The 17,849-nt window shown below is 45.2% G+C and overlaps 1 protein-coding gene and 1 non-coding gene across 2 annotated transcripts in view; one reads left to right on the top strand and one right to left on the bottom strand.

Annotated features, from left to right (window-relative positions):
* Positions 1-17,459, bottom strand: part of MSRB3 (methionine sulfoxide reductase B3) — a 124,306-nt gene extending 106,847 nt beyond the window's left edge. Inside the window, exons 1-2 of the mRNA XM_038756854.1 lie at positions 17,421-17,459; positions 1,891-2,017 (exon numbers count right to left, since the gene is read on the bottom strand). Of these exons, the coding sequence (XP_038612782.1) occupies positions 1,891-1,966 (76 nt within the window). The 5' untranslated portion in view covers positions 1,967-2,017; positions 17,421-17,459. The remainder of the gene's footprint in view (positions 1-1,890; positions 2,018-17,420) is intronic.
* LOC119937311 lies at positions 10,394-10,531 on the top strand. The gene has a single exon (XR_005453989.1). It is a non-coding gene; the product is annotated as a small nucleolar RNA SNORA7 (small nucleolar RNA).
* Positions 17,460-17,849: the final 390 nt, after the last annotated feature.

Below are 17,849 nucleotides of genomic sequence, written 5' to 3'. Positions count from 1 at the left end.
AATGACACTTCCTTAGGAATTGGTAATTGAATAGTTCGAGAATTATTCCTGAAATATTGATGGTGCAGATCTGTTTTATTAAATTTAAAAAAGGAAGCTTTAAGTCAAAAAGCAGTCTAGTAAATCTTGGGAAAATTTTCTTGTCCCTGGGGCTTGAGATTGGGGTCAGTGGAATATATAAGAGCAAACAAAAGGTCAGACTGACACAATGGACCCTATTCTTATACATAATGTGCACTTGTAATTCTTATTAAGGTTAATGGGCGTTATACATGCATACGGAGAGTCAGAGTAGACATGCATGTCACAAAACTGGAAGTCTTAGTTGTGTGATGCAAATGAAATGCAATTTATTTTAGGAAACTATTGACTTTTGTCTTAACTCATGACTATGAAGTTCATACCCTCACTAATTGATGAGAAACTGAAAATACCGAATAATCCCCATTTTGACCCCCAAAACACTGAACTTGATACTCTGGCATTTTTATACCGGTTATTTCACCGGTTTCAACTTCGGAATCATCTCAACCGCAAATATCCTTAAGCTCACACTTGGCCTGAATGACTAAATTTGAATGTAAAATGTATATGATTCCACATTAGTCTTGGTCATTTTAAAACAATTTTCATATAAAATCTAACATTACTCCCCGAGGGAATCTATTAATGCCATGTCTAAACTGGCTAAATGCTTTGAGATTAAAGAATCGTCCTCAGGCTTTTATGTTACCCATGTTGCCTCTATACAAGATTAGGCAAAAACATTAGTTGTGTCTATTGGAGATTTTCTGCACAGCATCTAACGGGATCTCAAGATCACAAAAGAGTACATGAATATTATTTGGAAATGATATTAACCATTAAAGTTGTCAATACTGCAATGAAAGTTACGTGCCCAAGGACTTTTAGACATTTCTTTTTTTACCCAACAGCTCAACATTGCTCATAGCTATGGAAAGTTTGAGTATGGGAAGTTTGGTTTAATCTGATAAACCACATGTTCTGTATTGATGATCTGAAGGCATGGAGGCCATCTTTCCACTGTAATTGCAACGTACGATAACCCCCTTTCAAATCCTCAAGTTCACTATTTAAATTTGCTTCTAAACTAGAAATGATCAACAAAACAAACGGCCAAGGGGTTTGTTCCTGAAACTGAGCGCAATTTAGTCAATGAGGAGACCTGAATTCTCGAATTTAAATGACCCTAAGGAGTTCCTGTCCAGAACTCTGTAAGGCACTTAGCAACACTGCCATCTTTTCACATTTTTTCACGGGGAACCAAGGGGGTATAGGAAGGAACGAGAAGATCCCCCCCTTTCCCTCTCCCACTCCCCATCCCCCCGCCCTACCTCCTTCCCCTCCCCACAGCGCCTGTATAGATGTTTGTACAGATTTATCCCTCTATTTATTTTACTTGTACATATTTACTATTCTATTTATTTTATTTTGTTAATATGTTTTGTTTTGTTGTCCATCTCCCCCTTCTAGACTGTGAGCCCGCTGTTGAGTAGGGTCCGTCTCTATATGTTGCCAACTTGTACTTCCCACGCGCTTAGTACAGTGCTCTGCACACGGTAAGTGCTCAATAAATACGATTGAATGAATGAATGAATGAATGAATGAAAGAAGATAACCATCAAACAAGTATCAGGGATGATTGTACCCTGGGTAAGTAAGCTGGCCAGGATTATCCAAGGGTTTTTAAGAACTGTGGAAATGAATGTAACTCAGAGCAAAGTGGTGATATATAACCAATTTCCGGTTTCAGCGGGGAGCAAAGGCTAAATTTAGCAGAACATAAGAGACCCTCATTTCCTGCAGCAGAAACACCCAGTCCTAAAAGGCTTTTAGTACATATGGCACTGCAAACAGCACCCATTCAACCTGAGGGGAGCCCACAGGCTTGCAAGGACCCTGGCTGGCTCTTTGTCACCAAATGCAGTAGGTTGAATGCAGACATCACTGTTATATCTTCACCAACAAAACGAGAGGCAAAGGACAGGGGCGAGAGCTGAGTAGGGGGGAAAAAAAAGAAGATGAAAACAAATTAAAACATCATTAAATGTTAAGACATATTTACAGCGAAAATAGATGGATGCAATTTTATCTGGAACTGAACACACGGTACAAAGACAGGCCGGATGCCTATGTTTCACTTGATTGGACACCAATATTTTGCTTTCAGCTTTGGGGTTTATTTATTCAGACCTGGCAAACACACCATCATGGCAGATAACAGATACAATTTACCTATTAAATACGAAGCACAATTTACCAAAAAAAAAAAAAAAAATCAGGCAGGCAACACAATTCTTATCGAAAAATGAATTTAGGGTTATAGCCTCCTATTTGGGCTCTACAGAAGTAATGGTGAGAACGAGGAATCACTTGGGTCAAATTTGGGCTTCTTTATTTTCTCGACGGGATCAAATTACCTACTGGAGGCTGAATCTGCTTTACTTTGAGGGGGAAAAAATAGCAATGTTGTCACCTGCTGGTTCAACATTCCCTGTACAGTATTAATTCTAGCAAATAACGTTCCTCACCCCGTATAAGCAAGGATAGTTCAACAAAACATGACGTGAGTTGCCTCAACATCACCTTAATGGCCAAAGCCTGACGAAAAGGGTGAGATACAACAGTGTCTTACGATCATCTTTCACAACTGCACACTATTTCAAGAGTTTACTGCAGTAACTGACCTTAAATGATTAAATGCAAAATTCTGTGCGGAGTCATTTTTCCCAAGCTTTATTTAAAGCAAACAGGATGGAGAGAGGGAGAGACCGATCCCCAAAGTCCAAAAACGTCCCACAATTTAGACATCTTTCCAGTTCTTAAACCCAAAAAAGGACCGGTCTTTAAGGGGGCCAGAGACATTACGAGCAAACATATAAGAAACAGTAATATATTTTGCCCAATCACCCCGGAGTGTATTTGACAGAAATCTGCTTGTATTAACATGCCTCAACTCTGACTTCTCCAAACTAAACTCGCTACAAAACCAAAACATTTTTGTGTTACGACATGGGAGGAGGGGAGGTAAGGATCCCAATGCACAGCCTGAAAGAACCATTAAACATAAATAAACATGTCATTTTCACGAGTGACTGCAGAACTGCTTAAAAAAAAAAAAAAAGAACATTCCCTTGCAGCAGACTACTGTCTAATAAAAGATCAAAGGTCTATACCTACAAATGCTCCAAATAATTTTTTTTTTTTCAGAGTGACCTTCGCTGGGGGGAATAAAGTGTGCGGTGAAACGTAATTACCTAGCAAAACTGCAGTCTTATTGTGCTCCCGCGTCTGATCATAAAACGTCTTCCTATTCTGTTACATGAGCTGCAGTACCAAGCAGACTGCACCCCTACCAATCACTGCGGCCATCTGGCTTGTGTCAAAGTCTGTGAGTCAGGCGGGATACAGTGCAACAGGAAGCAAGGCAGTGATGTCACTGGGCAGGTCAGGCAAAGAACAAAGATGTATTCTACAATTAGAAAGCTGGCTGAAGTGCAGGGGGGGATTGGGGGAGGCCTCAGGCATGCTAGGACCACTGATTTATAGTGAAGGCGGTCTGAATTTTTACCCAAATAAGACGGCTCCATCTAGTGGGAAAATCATTCTGCCCAGATTGAAAGGTCAAGGAAAAAGTAAATTGTTCAGAGAAAAATGCCCCTCTCTGCTATGAAAGACTTAGAGGATAATAATAATAATAATAAGGGTATTTGTTAAGCTCCATCAAGGGGGGAAATCACCCTGCCCAAATTGAAAGGTCAAGGAAAAAATAAATTGTTCAGCGAAAAATGCCCATCTCTGCTATGAAAGACTTGGAGGATAATCATCATCATCATCAATCGTATTTATTGAGCACTTACTGTGTGCAGAGCACTGTACTAAGCGCTTGGGAAGTACAAATTGGCAACATATAGAGACAGTCCCTACCCAACTGTGGGCTCACAGTCTAAAAGGGGGAGACAGAGAACAAAACCAAACATACTAACAAAATAAAATAAATAGAATAGATATGTACAAATAAAATAAATAAATAGAGTAATAAATATGTACAAACATATATACATATAAACAGGTGCTGTGGGGAAGGGAAGGAGGTAAGATGGGGGGATGGAGAGGGGGACGAGGGGGAGAGGAAGGAAGGGGCTCAGTCTGGGAAGGCCTCCTGGAGGAGGTGAGCTCTCAGCAGGGCCTTGAAGGGAGGAAGAGAGCTAGCTTGGCGGATGGGCAGAGGGAGGCCATTCCAGGCCCGGGGGATGACGTGGGCCGGGGGTCGATGGCGGGACAGGCGAGAGCGAGGTACGGTGAGGAGATCAGCGGTGGAGGAGTGGAGGGTGCGGGGTGGGCTGTAGAAGGAGAGAAGGGAGGTGAGGTAGGAGGGGGCGAGGTGATGGACAGCCTGGAAGCCCAGGGTGAGGAGTTTCTGCCTGATAATAATAATAATAAGGGTATTTGTTAAGCACTTACTATGTGACAAGTTCTAAAGCAACTAAAGAATTTTCCAGAAAAGGTTGCAAAAAGCCTAATTTACTCTTCCAGGGGTTACCATCCCTGCCTGATGCCTGTGCCCAGAGTCTCTCCAGGGGGAGAGGGGAGCGGCATAGCCTAGTGGTTAGTGGCTACAGCATGGGCCTGGGGGTCGGAAGGATTTTATTTTTATTTTATTTTATTTATTTTATTTTGTTAATATGTTTGGTTTTGTTCTCTGTCTCCCCCTTCTAGACTGTGAGCCCACTGTTGGGTAGGGACTGTCTCTATATGTTGCCAATTTGTACTTCCCAAGTGCTTAGTACAGTGCTCTGCACACAGTAAGCGCTCAATAAATACGATTGATAGATAGGGACTGTCTCTATATGTTGCCAACTTGTACTTCCCAAGCGCTTAGTACAGTGCTCTGCACACAGTAAGCGCTCAATAAATACAATTGATTGATTGATTGATCTGGGTTCTAATCCCGGCTCTGCCACTTGTCTGCTGTGTGACCTTGGGTAAGTCACTTCACTTCTCTGGGCCTCCATTACCTCATCTGGAAAGTGGGGATTAAGACAGTGAACCCCACGAGGGACATGGACTGCATCCAACCTGATCCGCTTGCATCTACCCCAGTGCTAAGTACAGTGCTGGCACATAGTAAGCACTTGAGAAGCAGCGTGGCTCAGAGGAAAGCGCACGGGCTTTCGAGTCAGAGGTTATGGGTTCAAATCCCAGCTTTGCCAACTGTCAGCTGGGTGACTTTGGGCAAGTCACTTCACTTTTCTGTGCCTCAGTTCCCTCATCTGTAAAATGGGGATTAAGACTGTGAGCCCCCCATGGGACAACCTGATCATCTTGTAATCTCCCCAGCACCTAGAACAGTGGTTTGCACATAGTAAGTGCTTAATAAATGCCATCATTATTATTATTATATACCACTGAAAAACCTTCTCAATGGCAGTGTGTCATGCAGTCTATTCTCGGCAACTGGCCAGTTTTTAGCGGGCATGGAACACTGTCTAAGGTTTTGTTTTACAGTGTCCTGTGCCCAACAGTACACAATTAATCACATTTACTGAGCACTTACTGTGTGCAGAGCACTGTACTAAGCGCTTGGGAGAGTATAACAATAAACAGACACAATCCCTGCACACGACGAGCTTAAGTGCCATGGGGCTGAGAGTGGGGTGAAAGAAAGGGTAAAAAAAGGTGACAAAGAAGGGAGAGGGAGGAGGGGAAATAAGGGCTTAGTCGGGGAAGGTCTTTTGAAGGAGATGTGGTTTTAATAAACCTTGGAAGATGGGGAGAGTGGCGGTCTGTTGGATATGAAGGGGGAAAGAGTTCCAGACCGGAGGCAGGACATGAGCAGAGGGCCAGCAGCAAGATAGACGGGACTGAGATACAGTGAGTAGGTTGGAGGAGCAAAGAGTGTGGGCCGAGTCGTAGGAAAAAATCAGTGAGGTAAGATAGGAGGGGGCAAGGTGATGGAGTGAACTCAATGGTGAGCAGTTTCTGTTGGATGTAAAGTATCAAATGCCTTTAGACATAAACAAAATTGATTGATTGATTATATCATTTCCCGGTGAGACTTGAAAGATGTCCAGATTATCACAGTCAAGATTGCTCCCAAAGGCTGAACTAACCACCACCGCATACACTTTGGTGAGTTTTTAACCAGCCATAAAATGAATCTAAAAGAGCTATAAAAGCCTTAAGAGAGAAGTAATGTGGCTTAGTAGATAGAGCACAGGACTGGAAGTCAGAATGATCTAGGTTATAATGCCAGCTCTGCCACTTGTCCGCTGTGTGACCCTGGGCAAGTCACTTCACTTTTCTAGGCCTCAGCTGCCTCATCTGTAAAATGGGGATTAAGACGATAAGCCCCATGTGGGACAGAGACTCTGTCCTACTTGATTTGCTTGTATCTGTACAGTGCCTGGAACATATTACATGCTTAACAAATACCACAGTTATTATTATTATTATTGATAATGATAACATTTTGAAAATAATCACCCTTACTATCCTGTTGGCTCAAGGTCAAGTTTTGACAAATAGAGACACATGCAAGATGCTCTAAAATATTATCCCACTGGCCTTGCTAGACCAAAGAATCTCAGCTACAAGTATCAGCATGAACAGTGAATACACACATCTTCAGCAAACCATGTTCCCCACACCTTCTAAGCTGTAGATAAGCGAAGAGACACCATCTCCAAGAACTGTAGATAGGCAAGACGACACCACCGAGGCTGGTTTGATGACTTTAATTCAGAAATTTTCAAACTATTTATGGCAAAGCTAGGAAAGCAAGACACGATCCATGTTTTACAGCTCTTCAAGATTATTGCAAGAGAGGGAGATTCAAAGTCATGCAGCAATGAGCTGCAGATCAAGAAACAGATGTGACAGAGTGGTAACCTGAGGAAATCAGGGAAGTGCTAACGGTCACCAAACTTTGACTCATCACTAAAGAAGCTATTTTTTGTTGTTGTTATCCAGTGATCATGTAATGGGTTCAAGTCAAAACTTTTAACAAGATGCTGAGAAGCAGCATGGCATAGTGGAAGTCTGTTCTATCATGCCCTATTCTACAATCTCATTTTGGGCAGGGAACGTGTCTACCCAACTCCTTGTATCATACTTTCCCAAGCGCTTAGTACAATGTTCTGCACAGAGTACATGCTCAATAAAAACCATCGATTATTTCCCCTTACCTGTAATTTCTTTTAACATCTCTCTCCTCAGCTAGGTTGTAAGCTCCTTGAAGGCAGGGATCATTTCTACCAACTCTACTGTACTTCCCCAAGGACTTAACCCAGAGCACTGCACAGATTAAATATTCAATATCACTGATGGATTGATTGAAAGCTCCGAGAGGAGCCCAAGAGCTGAGAATCACCGAAGAGCTGATGGCTCAATCATGTCGGTGGAACTCCACACCATAGGCTCCTCAGGTGCAGGGAGCGGATCTGCGACTCTGCTGCACCATACTCTCCAAAATGCTCTGAACAGCGCTCTCCTCACAGCAAGCACTCAGTAGATACCACTGATTGATTCAAAACTCTGCGGCAGAACATAAAGTCCCTTTCCCTAGAGATCCAGAGTGGGAAAGATGGGCCTTTGGTTTCCCGAGGACCATAGCAGGGAGCAGCAAAATATGAAGGCCTAAAGCTCACTTTCATCCAGCCCACAGGACAAAGGTCTGAGACTACTGTGGGTGAACAGACATGAGTGTGTGTGAGAGAGAATTTATTCAATCACAATTAATTGCCGATTTGTACTTTCCAAGTGCTTAGTACAGTGCTCTGCACACAGTAAGCGCTCAATAAATACGATTGAATGAATTAATTAATTTAATTGAGCACTTACTGAGTGCTTACTGGATGCAGAGCATGTACTAAGCACATGGGAGAATACAATAAAACCAATACATTCCCTGTCCACAATGAGCTTACAGTCAAGTAAGCGCTCAATAAATACCATTGATTAATTCAAATAAAATATTCTGAATTTAACATATAGTAGGTACAGTTAAAATGACATCATTGTTATTGGTCTGCTTCATTTACTTTCGTCCTTTCTAGTTTTTGTTTCCCAACCTCTGTTAGAATGTAAGCATCTTATGGGCAAGGAACACATCCCTTTATTATTGGCTACTTCTGAAGTGCCCAGAACAGCGCACTGCGTCAATACTCAGTAAATACTATTACTACTAATACTAAACCAGAGGAAGGGGAGCCCAGATAGAGAGAAGATAAGAGACAGAGAGAATCTACCCCAGTGCTCAGTACAGTGCTTGGCACACGGTAAGCACTTAACAAATACCATTTAAAAAAAAATGGAGAGAAAATCTTGGCCAAGGGTCAGAAAGTAGGAGTTTGTCTGGGAGGCTATTTTAGCAGGGACAATACAGGATTCCAATCATAGTCATAAAAATCAGTGTGATAATTGTAAAAGTGTTTACTATGTTCCAAGCACTGTACTAAGCATTAAGATAGAATCAATTTAATCAGGTGGGATGCAGTCCCTGTTCCACATGGGGCTCACAGTTTAAGGGGGAGGGAGAGTGGGAATTGAATCCCCATTATATAGATGAGGAAACAAACCCATAGATGTTAAGTGACTTGCATAAGGTCGCACAGCAGACAAATGGTGGAGGGGGAATTAGAACCCAGGTCCTCTGACTCCTGGTCCCATGCTCTTTCCACTAGGCCATGCGGCTTCTCATTTATATTGAACACGAGCCAGTCAATCTCCTTACCTAAAGACAATGGTTGCTATTCGGTTTTAGAGTCTTTAATGAAGCACTCCACTTGGTTACTTATGATGTAGACAGAATGACATAGGGTAAATCTCTCCACAGTGTACACATGCATTTTACTCCGAATCTGGGTTGTGCAGTGCCATTCTATTTTTAGCAGCTTCTAAATGAAAGTTCAATGTGTCTAGCCTGCCCACCCCTATTCCCTGGAGAAAGGTCCTTTCAGTGTTCTCCCTAGGTTGCCAGTCTTCTCCCTCCGCTTCGCAAAAAGTGCAGCTATTCACAAAACCCCGAGAAATCTGCAAATAAATCTCCCCACCCCCCAAGCGGAAATTCCATCATCTTTCCTTCAGGCAGCGCAGAAAAAGCAGGCAAACAGGAGCCGCTTTTGTTCTCACTTTCCCCTTCCTCTGCCATTCACAAAATGGCCTGGCTAGACTCTGGCCATTACCGCCAAGACGGAGAACGACGCGGTGGGAACGAGTGGGGGAAATACAATCTCTGTGGCCTGTGCGTGCCTGCTTTGACAGAGGGCGGGACTTGGAGAAACGTTAAACTAGGCAAAAATGTGAGTACTGTGGTGAGACCAAAGGCAAGGATTCGAAGTATTTCTTAGGCAAGTCTCAACTCAAGCGTGATTGTGTCACGGAGGAGGGGCAGGCTAAATTCCTAAGTCTCCCCTCTCCCCAGTCTAGGCCCCGCTACCCTCTGCTCCGTCTACATGTTACATCGCTCAGGGCTGGCATTCAGTTGCCACCCTGTTTCCTCAGCCTCTGTAAGCTATGTCCACTTGCTCACTCTCTTCAGAATCCCACCTGACGCTCGGCTTGTCCCGCTCACTGTAGCTCTGAAGCTCTGAATAATGTGGGGTGAGGAAGTTCCCTGGCCAGGGCTCCTTTCAATCAACCACGAGGTTACCAGAGCGAATTTCAATCACCACCACCCCCTTCTAAAATCTGTCAGACTCCCCCAGCTCGCCCCGTGTTCAAAGCCCTTCTAAAATCCCACCTTCTCCTATGAGCTTTCCTTGTATAACCCTCATCAGCAATTTTTATTTTTACTGAAACCCAACCTGCTTGTGACCTCGTGCGTATTCCATCGTACGTTCGATTATTTATTTTGATTTCTCCAGTGGTAAACAGCTTCGCATGTGTCTCTCCCTTTGGAGAGTAAGCTCCTTGTGGGCTGGAAACACATCACTCCTTTGGAGTGTAGGGCAGGTAAAAGATAATCAGGTCCCACATAGGGCTCACGGTCAAAGTAGGAGGGAGAAAATCCTATTTTACAAATGAGGGAGCTGAGGCACAGGGGGGCTAAGTGACTTGCCCAAGGTCATTCAGGAGACAAAGTGGTGGAGTCAGGATTAGAACCCAAGTCCTCTAATTCATTCATTCATTCAATCAATCGTATTTATTGAGTGCTTACAGTGTGCAGAGCACTGTACTAAGCGCTTGGGAAAGTACAATACAGCAATAAACAGAAACATTCCCTGCCCACAGCAAGCTTAGAGTCTAGACCTGTGCTCTTTTCACTAGGCTATGCTGAAGTCTGGCTCTCTGAATGCTCCTCTCTGACACTTGCCCCTGTTGAGCTCCAGGAATGGCCAAGAACTATTTGTGTCCCTGGAGGATTTATTCTCCCCTCTCAGGACTGCACCTGGAAAGTTTCCAGTACTTTACCAGTCTCGGCTACAAGAGAGAGAATTAAGCAGAGGCCTACCCATTCCATTCCTAGCTTGGGCAGTGGCTAGCGAGTGGAAGGCAATCAGCTACAAATCAAAACTCACCCGTGCTGGGCAGCAGCAGCATCGGAGAGAGTCGAGGGCGGAGAGTCAACTTTACTGCACGGAAGGAGGGAATGGTAAACCACTTCTGTATTTTTACCAAGAAAACTCTACGCATACACTGCCAGAGTGATTGCAGATGGAGGTGGGGCATTCTGGGAGAGACGTGTCCATGGAGTCGCTATGGGTCGGAGATGATTCAATAGCATAAAACAAGACAAGGATTTATTCACCCAAGACTAGTCCACATTCCACATCTAGATTTCCATTCCAAGTTCTACAGTTCTAGAGAAGCAGCATGGCCCACTGGAAAGATCACTGGGAGTCAGAAACACCTGGGTTCCAATCCCAGCTCTGCCACTCGTCTGCTGTGACCTCAGGCAAGTCACTTCACTGCTCGGTCCCTCAGTTACCTCATCTGCAAAATGGGGATTCAATCCTTCTCCTTCCTACTTTAGACTGTGAGCCTCATGTGGGACATGGACCGTGTCCAACCTGGTTAGCTCGTACCCACCCAATGCTTAGCACAGTGCCTGCCACATAGGAAATACCATAAGGAAAAGCACATGCTTAGGAGTCAGGAGACCTGGGATCTAATCCCAGCTCTGCTCCTTACCTGTTGTGGGCAAGTCACTTCACTTCTCCGTGCCTCAGTTCCCTCATCGGCAGCATGGGGATTCAATACTTGTGGCCCCTCCTACTTAAACTGGGATTTCCCTTATGGGACTTGATAATCTTGTATCTTCCCCAGCTCTTAGTATAGGTTCTTGGCACGTAGTAAGAATTTAAAACAACGCACAGTTACCATTATTATTATTATCATTATTACAGCCGTATCCCAGCCCACTTTCTTCACAGATGCTCTCTTTCGTTCTGCCATTCTACATCTGCTAACCTTGCCCCTGATGCTTCAGACCCACTCCACACTGCCCCATGACTCTTCACCGACTCTTCCTTCTCCATTCCCAGATTTTCCCTCTAGATTGCAAGCTCCTTGTGGGCAGGGAACAAAGAGAAGCAGCGTGACTCAGTGGAAAGAGCCCGGGCTTTGGAGTCAGAGGTCATGGGTTCAAATCCCGGCTCTGCCACTTGTCAGCTGTGTGACTTTGGGCAAGTCACTTCACTTGGAAAAGCAGTGTGGCTCAGTGGAAAGAGCATGGGCTTGGGAGTCAGAGGTCATGGGTTCAAATCCCAGCTCTGCCAATTGTCAGCTGTGTGACTTTGGGCAAATCACTTAACTTGTCTGTGCCTCAGTTACCTCATCCGTAAGACTGTGAGCCCCCCATGGGACAACCTGATCACCTTGTAACCTCCCCAGTGCTTAGAACTGTGCTTCACACATAGTAAGTGCTTAATAAATGTCATCATTATTATTATTATTATTCTCTGGGCCTCAGTTACCTCATCTGTAAAATGGAGATGAAGACTGTGAGCCCCACGCGGGACAACCTGACGACCTTGTATCCCCTCCCAACACTTAGAACAGTGTTTTGAACACAGTGAGAGCTTAATAAATGCCATCATTATTATTATTATATCCAACCAACTCTGTTATATTGTATTCATTAATTCATTCAATCATTCAATTGAATTTATTCAGCACTTATTGTAAGCAAAGCACTGTACTAAGCACTTGGGAAAGTACAATGTAACAATAAACAGACACATTCCCTACCCACAACAAGCGTGCAGTCTAGAGGGTGAGGCAGACATTAATATAAATTACATACTCTCCCAAGCACTTAGTACATGCTCTGCATACAGTAAGTACTCTATTAATAATACAACTGATTGATTAACTGACTGATGATCATGAAAGTTTTAGCTCAAGGCCTTTGCACTTGGAGACCGCTTTTTAGAGAAGCAGCCTGGTGTAGTGGAGAGAGCATGGGCCTGAGCGTCAGAGGACCTGGGTTCTAATCCTGGCTCCAGCACTTCCCTGCAGGGTGACTTTGGGCAAGTCACCTAACTTCTCTGTGCTTCAGTTACCTCATCTGTAAAATGGGGATTAAGACTATAAGCCTCATTCTGTTGCACTGTGCTCTCCCAAGCACTTAGGACAGTGCTCTGCAGACAGTAAGCATTCAATAAATACAACTGAAGATGATGACGTGGGCCATGGACTGAGTGCAACCTGATCATCTTATATAATAACAATAATGGCATTTATTAAGTGCTTACTATGTGTAAAGCACTGTTCTAAGCACTGGGGAGGCACAAGGTGATCAGGTTGTCCCATGGGGGACTCACAACCTTAATCCCCATTTTACAGATGAGGGAACAGGCGCAGAGAAGTGAAGTGACTTGCCCAAAGTCACACAGCTGACAATTGGCGAAGCTGAGATTTGAACCCATGACCTCTGACTCCAAAGCCTGTGCTCTTTCCACTGAGCCATGCTTTAGTACAGTCCCTGGCACATAGTAAATGCTTAAATACCTATAAAAAAGGACTCCATAACAATAGGTATGAATATCTATCAACACATGCCAAGTTACTTAGGCAAAAAACAGGCAAATAGAAGCAGTGTTGGCCAAAGAAATAGAATAGTTTAGAGAACTAAGCAAGTGGCTCATTAGCTCAAAAGTCTAATTCCAATTTTCTCAATGACTTGCTTTGAGAATAGGGAAAGATTCATATGAGCTATTTGCCTCAGTTCCATAATCAATATTTATTCTAAACAGGGATGCAATTTGGGACTTTGTAAAAAATAAACTCACAACTGCATTTTTTTCTATCATTTTGCAAATAAAGTTAAAACTGAAGTGAATATGACTCCAAATCGACCTTGCACTTAAAAATCACTACTTTTGTTAACACTTCCCCCCTGCTTAAAGATGTCATTCTTTTTTTTTTTTTACATAGACATTTCATTCATTCAGCTATACGACACTGAACTATTCCGTTACAGTACACAAAGACTTTAATTAAGAGCAAACAGTGCTAGAGTTAAAAATTAAATATTGGTTTTAAATTAAGATCGCTGGAAGTTCCAAAAAGCTTCACTTGTTCCTTCAGCAGCAAAGAGGTATTATACGGCCCAGATAAAGAGAGTTTGTCCGTTTTGGCTCCTCCCAGGACTATCTCCAAGCTAGTCTTTTGCACAGGCTCTAAGGGTAAAAAGCAGGTTTCCTGTTGTTGAGGATCAGCTTTGGATCATTTCCTCCTGTTTAGTTTTATATCAGCTCCTGTTCTCGTTCCTTTCTGCCTCAAACGTGCTGCCTGAACTGAACTGTGGAAGAACCTCCGGAGGGTGTCAACTGCAGAGCGGCGCGGGAGAAGTACTGAAGAATGGGGCAAGTAGGCCAGCAGCTATCTATGCCCCTTTCATTCCTGAAACTTTCATCCCTAGAACCTTTCTCACAGCCGAGCCGGTCCCACACCCCGTAACCCAAACCCACCTGGCATTCAAAAAAAAACACAAAAAACCACAAAAAAACCTTGGTTCTCCTCTGGTATGCAGGTCCCTCGGGAGTGGAGGGGGCAGAGGAGAAGGAGCACAAGGGGGGAGGAGGAGGAGGAGAAGAAAGAGGAGAGGGGATGAGGAGGAGGAGAAAAGGAGGAGGGGAAGGAAGACAAGCGGGAGGAAAGGGAGGAAGAAGAAGTGGAGGTGGAGGAGGGAGGGAAGAGGAGAGGAAGAGAAGGGAAGGAGGAAAAGAAGGAGGAGGAGGAAGAGAATATTAATAATGACGGTATTTTTTATGCACTTACTATGTGCCAAGCACTGTTCTAAGCACTGGGGTAGCTACAAGGTAATCAGGTTGTCCCAAGTGGGGCTCACAGTCTTCATCCCCATTTTACGGATGAGGTGAGGCAAAGAGACGTTAAGAGATTTGCCCACTGTCATGCAGCAAGAGGGAGGGGGAGGAGGAGAAGGCAGACCACCCATCTTGTCTGGTCCCAGCCAGGGTCTCGGGAGCTGTGGCCTTACAAGAGATCTGCCTGGCAAAGAAGAGACGGGGCAGTGGGAGCGGCGAAATAAGGTTAACAAAACAAAACCTGGCTGGTGTGGGATGTGGGATGCAGGGCCGGCCTTGCCAAGGAGGAACAGGGGTGTGGCTGGGAAGAGGGGCAGGTTTGGGGTTGAGGGGATGCAAGTGAATCCCATTATCAGTTTGGAACCCTCATTCCAACGTGGCTCCGCCTGTCCCTTTCCCGCTGCGTGGATCCCTCAGCCCACATTCCCTGGTAACTGGGAGGGACGGGGCAGGGACAGGGCCACCTCTCCCAGCCCCCAACTGCTCGGGGGATGATTAAAAAGAGGGGACAAGGTCAGAAACGGCCCGCAGGATGGTCTGATTACAAAGTGTGGAGCCATCCTGGGAGGCGGTGGGGGTGCCTAGGGGAATGAAAAGAAAATTCAGGAGAAAGCATTTCCCGGATTGATGGCAATCTAGACGTGAGACACCAAAAAGCAACCCCCTCAGAAGTGGAAGATAGGCAGGAGACCACCACGCGACCTCTCCTCCACAGTGCCATGGGGAATCCTGAACTCATTCATTCATTCAATCGCATTTATTGAGCGCTTACTGTATGCAGAGCACTGTACTAAGTGCTTGGGAAGTACAAGTTACATCACCAGCAACTTAGGACAGCCTCCTTCCTGTCGCTTGCCACTGCAGAAACCAAAAAACCAAGACTGCCTTTACTTTTGTTTGATTTTAGTGGTATCTGATAAGCACTTACTATGTACTAAGCGCTGGGATGGATACAAGCTACTCGGGTTGGTCACAGGCCCTGTCCCACACTGGGCTCATGTTTCTACTCCCCATTTGACAGATGAGGTCATTGAGGCACAGAGAAGTTCAATGATTTGCCCATAGTCACACAGCAGATAAGTGGCGGAGCCAGGATTAGAACCCAGGTCCTTCTGATTCCCAGGACAAGGATCTTTCCACTAGGCCACACAGCTTCTTATTTTCCCACTGTTAAAACATTGGGAAAGCTGTGGCACTTTGAAGCCAAAGACAATTCATTCGTTTGGAGCAGTGAACTAAACTTCTAAGTTCTGTCTAATATATGTATGTGTGTGTGTGTGTGTTCATGTCTTTTAAAGCAGTAAACCCTTAGTAAATACCACTATTATCATGTACCAAAGCAAGTACCAAATGCAGGGCAGAGACAAGATAACCCAATTTGGATGTAGTCCCTGTCTGACAGTCTAGGATGTAGGAAGAGCAGATTTTGTAGCCTAATTTTATGAGGAAACTGAGGCCCTGAAAAGCTAAGTGACTCACCTGTGGTCACACAACAAGCCACTAGCAGGGTTGGGGACCCAGGACCTCTGACTACCAAACTCTGTGCTCTTTCCACTAAGGACACACATTTTCGTTGCTGAATTTTGACTTGCTTCCATCCTATTTCTATTTTAGTCTTGGTCATGTGTCTGTTCTCCCCCGCCTTGTTTCTGAGTCCCTTTTGGGAATGGGTCTGTGTCGAACTGTGTTCTTGTAATAACTCCAGTGCTTAGTACGGTGCTGGCTTTTTAAAATATTACTACTAATGATAGCCAAAAGAAAAACAAATCTGTTGCCTTCACGATTGGTCTCAGCAAGTGCTAATGCACCTGTCAGCACACATAACTTTGGAACCTATCTGCGTAAGAAACACTAAGATAATAGGATATGTTTATTTTACCAAAGAACTAAGTAACAATGGCTCCTTATGACTAAGAGGGTATGAAAAGAAAATCAAATCTCTTGGGGGAAAAAAACAACAACAAAGTCATCATTTGAAAAACAAATTTGATCCGAACACGCTAAATTTGCTTGGCCGAGACTAGGCATCCAATATCTGCTCAACAGCTGGAGGATTTTTGCCTTGTAAAAGTACCGTGCTTCAGTTTCCAGATATAATGACATTCATTTATGACAAAAATTAGTAATAACTTGAATCGACACATACACAAAGATTATTTATACCATTATACAATATTCTATATATACTGCGGTATTGATGATCCCCCACATAGACCTAAGGAGGCAAGAAGACCGGGGGTTTGAATTTGGTATGAAGTAGTATATTAGTCAAGTATTAGTCTTGGGTACTTGCAAGCCTCAAGACCGATCCCATACATCCTAGGGTGTTTTGGTCTCGCTTTATCTATTTACTTATTTAGCTCGAGAGGTAAACAACGGCTACAACAGAAGAGAGAAAAGTTGAAACCGACTATCAATTCCGTTGGGAAGACAAAGATGATCGGTCCAAGGAGGCCTGTGTCCGTATTTAGTTCATCCCAAAAAGCGAGAAGCATTTGCTGTCATAATGACGGCTCACGTAGTTTTCCAAGAAGGTTGGAAAACGCTTTAATGCTTAAATATGTGGGATCCTCAGATCGCACTCTAAAGTTCGAGTGAGAGGAAGGGTGGACTATTTGGAGGGGGGGATATAAAATGACATTCCCCTCTGCCTTTTTTTCTCAACAAAATATTTGGGAGTTGCCAGGCCGCAGGCCGTTAAAGGCCTGTGGGGCATCGGGCATGCCAGCCCGGATGGACTGGGGCCCCCCTGTTGAGGCCCCCCTCCCTGGTTGCCAGGGTGGGCTCCATGCCAGGGCCAACCACAGTGCCATCCGGCCAGCACTGTCACGGTGCCCGCAGAGTGTGGTGGACTAGGGGAGGATGGGGCCTCCATCCCTGGGCCCCCCCTCCATGCCCTCCCGGGGGTCTGCCCTGCCCTTGCCCCCGTTTAAGGCGGGGGTGGGGAGGGGGGGGATCTGTCCCTGCCCCCTCCCCCTTATTTCATGTGACCGGTCCTGCTCTGTGGCCATTCCCTCTTTGGGGGGGTGGTCTGCTCCGCCCCCCCTGCCCCATCCTTTAGTCCGTCAGGGGGTGGGGGCTGATGCAGGGAGGAGGAGGAGGGGATGGGGGGTCGGGGGCGCTCACCGGTCTTCGCCCCGGCTAGGAGGAGGAGGAGGAGGAGGAGGAAGGCGCAGGGCGGCCGCGGGCTCATGGAGGAGGAGGAGGAGGGAGGACCAGGAGGAGGAGCCGGGGCGGGAGGGTGGTGTCCCCCTGGTTGCCCTCCCGGTGGGCTGGGATGGGGCGGGTCTGGTCCCTCCGGCGGCGCGGGGCAGGATGGGAAATTCCTGCGCTCCGCCAACTCCAAATATGAGCATGCGGCGGCCCGACCCCCGCCCACGGGCCCATGGGCCCAACCTAGCCATTCATTCACCCATTCAGTCCTATTTACAATAAGAACAATAATAATAATGGCATCTGTTAAGCGCTTACTATGTGCAAAGCACTGTTCTAATTGCTGGGGGGGGGGGAGGGGAGAGACAAGGTGATCAGGTTGTCCCACGTGGGGCTCACAGT

Source organism: Tachyglossus aculeatus, chromosome 14 (genome assembly GCF_015852505.1).
Source record: "Tachyglossus aculeatus isolate mTacAcu1 chromosome 14, mTacAcu1.pri, whole genome shotgun sequence".
Taxonomy (NCBI): domain Eukaryota; kingdom Metazoa; phylum Chordata; class Mammalia; order Monotremata; family Tachyglossidae; genus Tachyglossus; species Tachyglossus aculeatus.
This window is presented reverse-complemented; position numbering and strand designations above follow the sequence as displayed.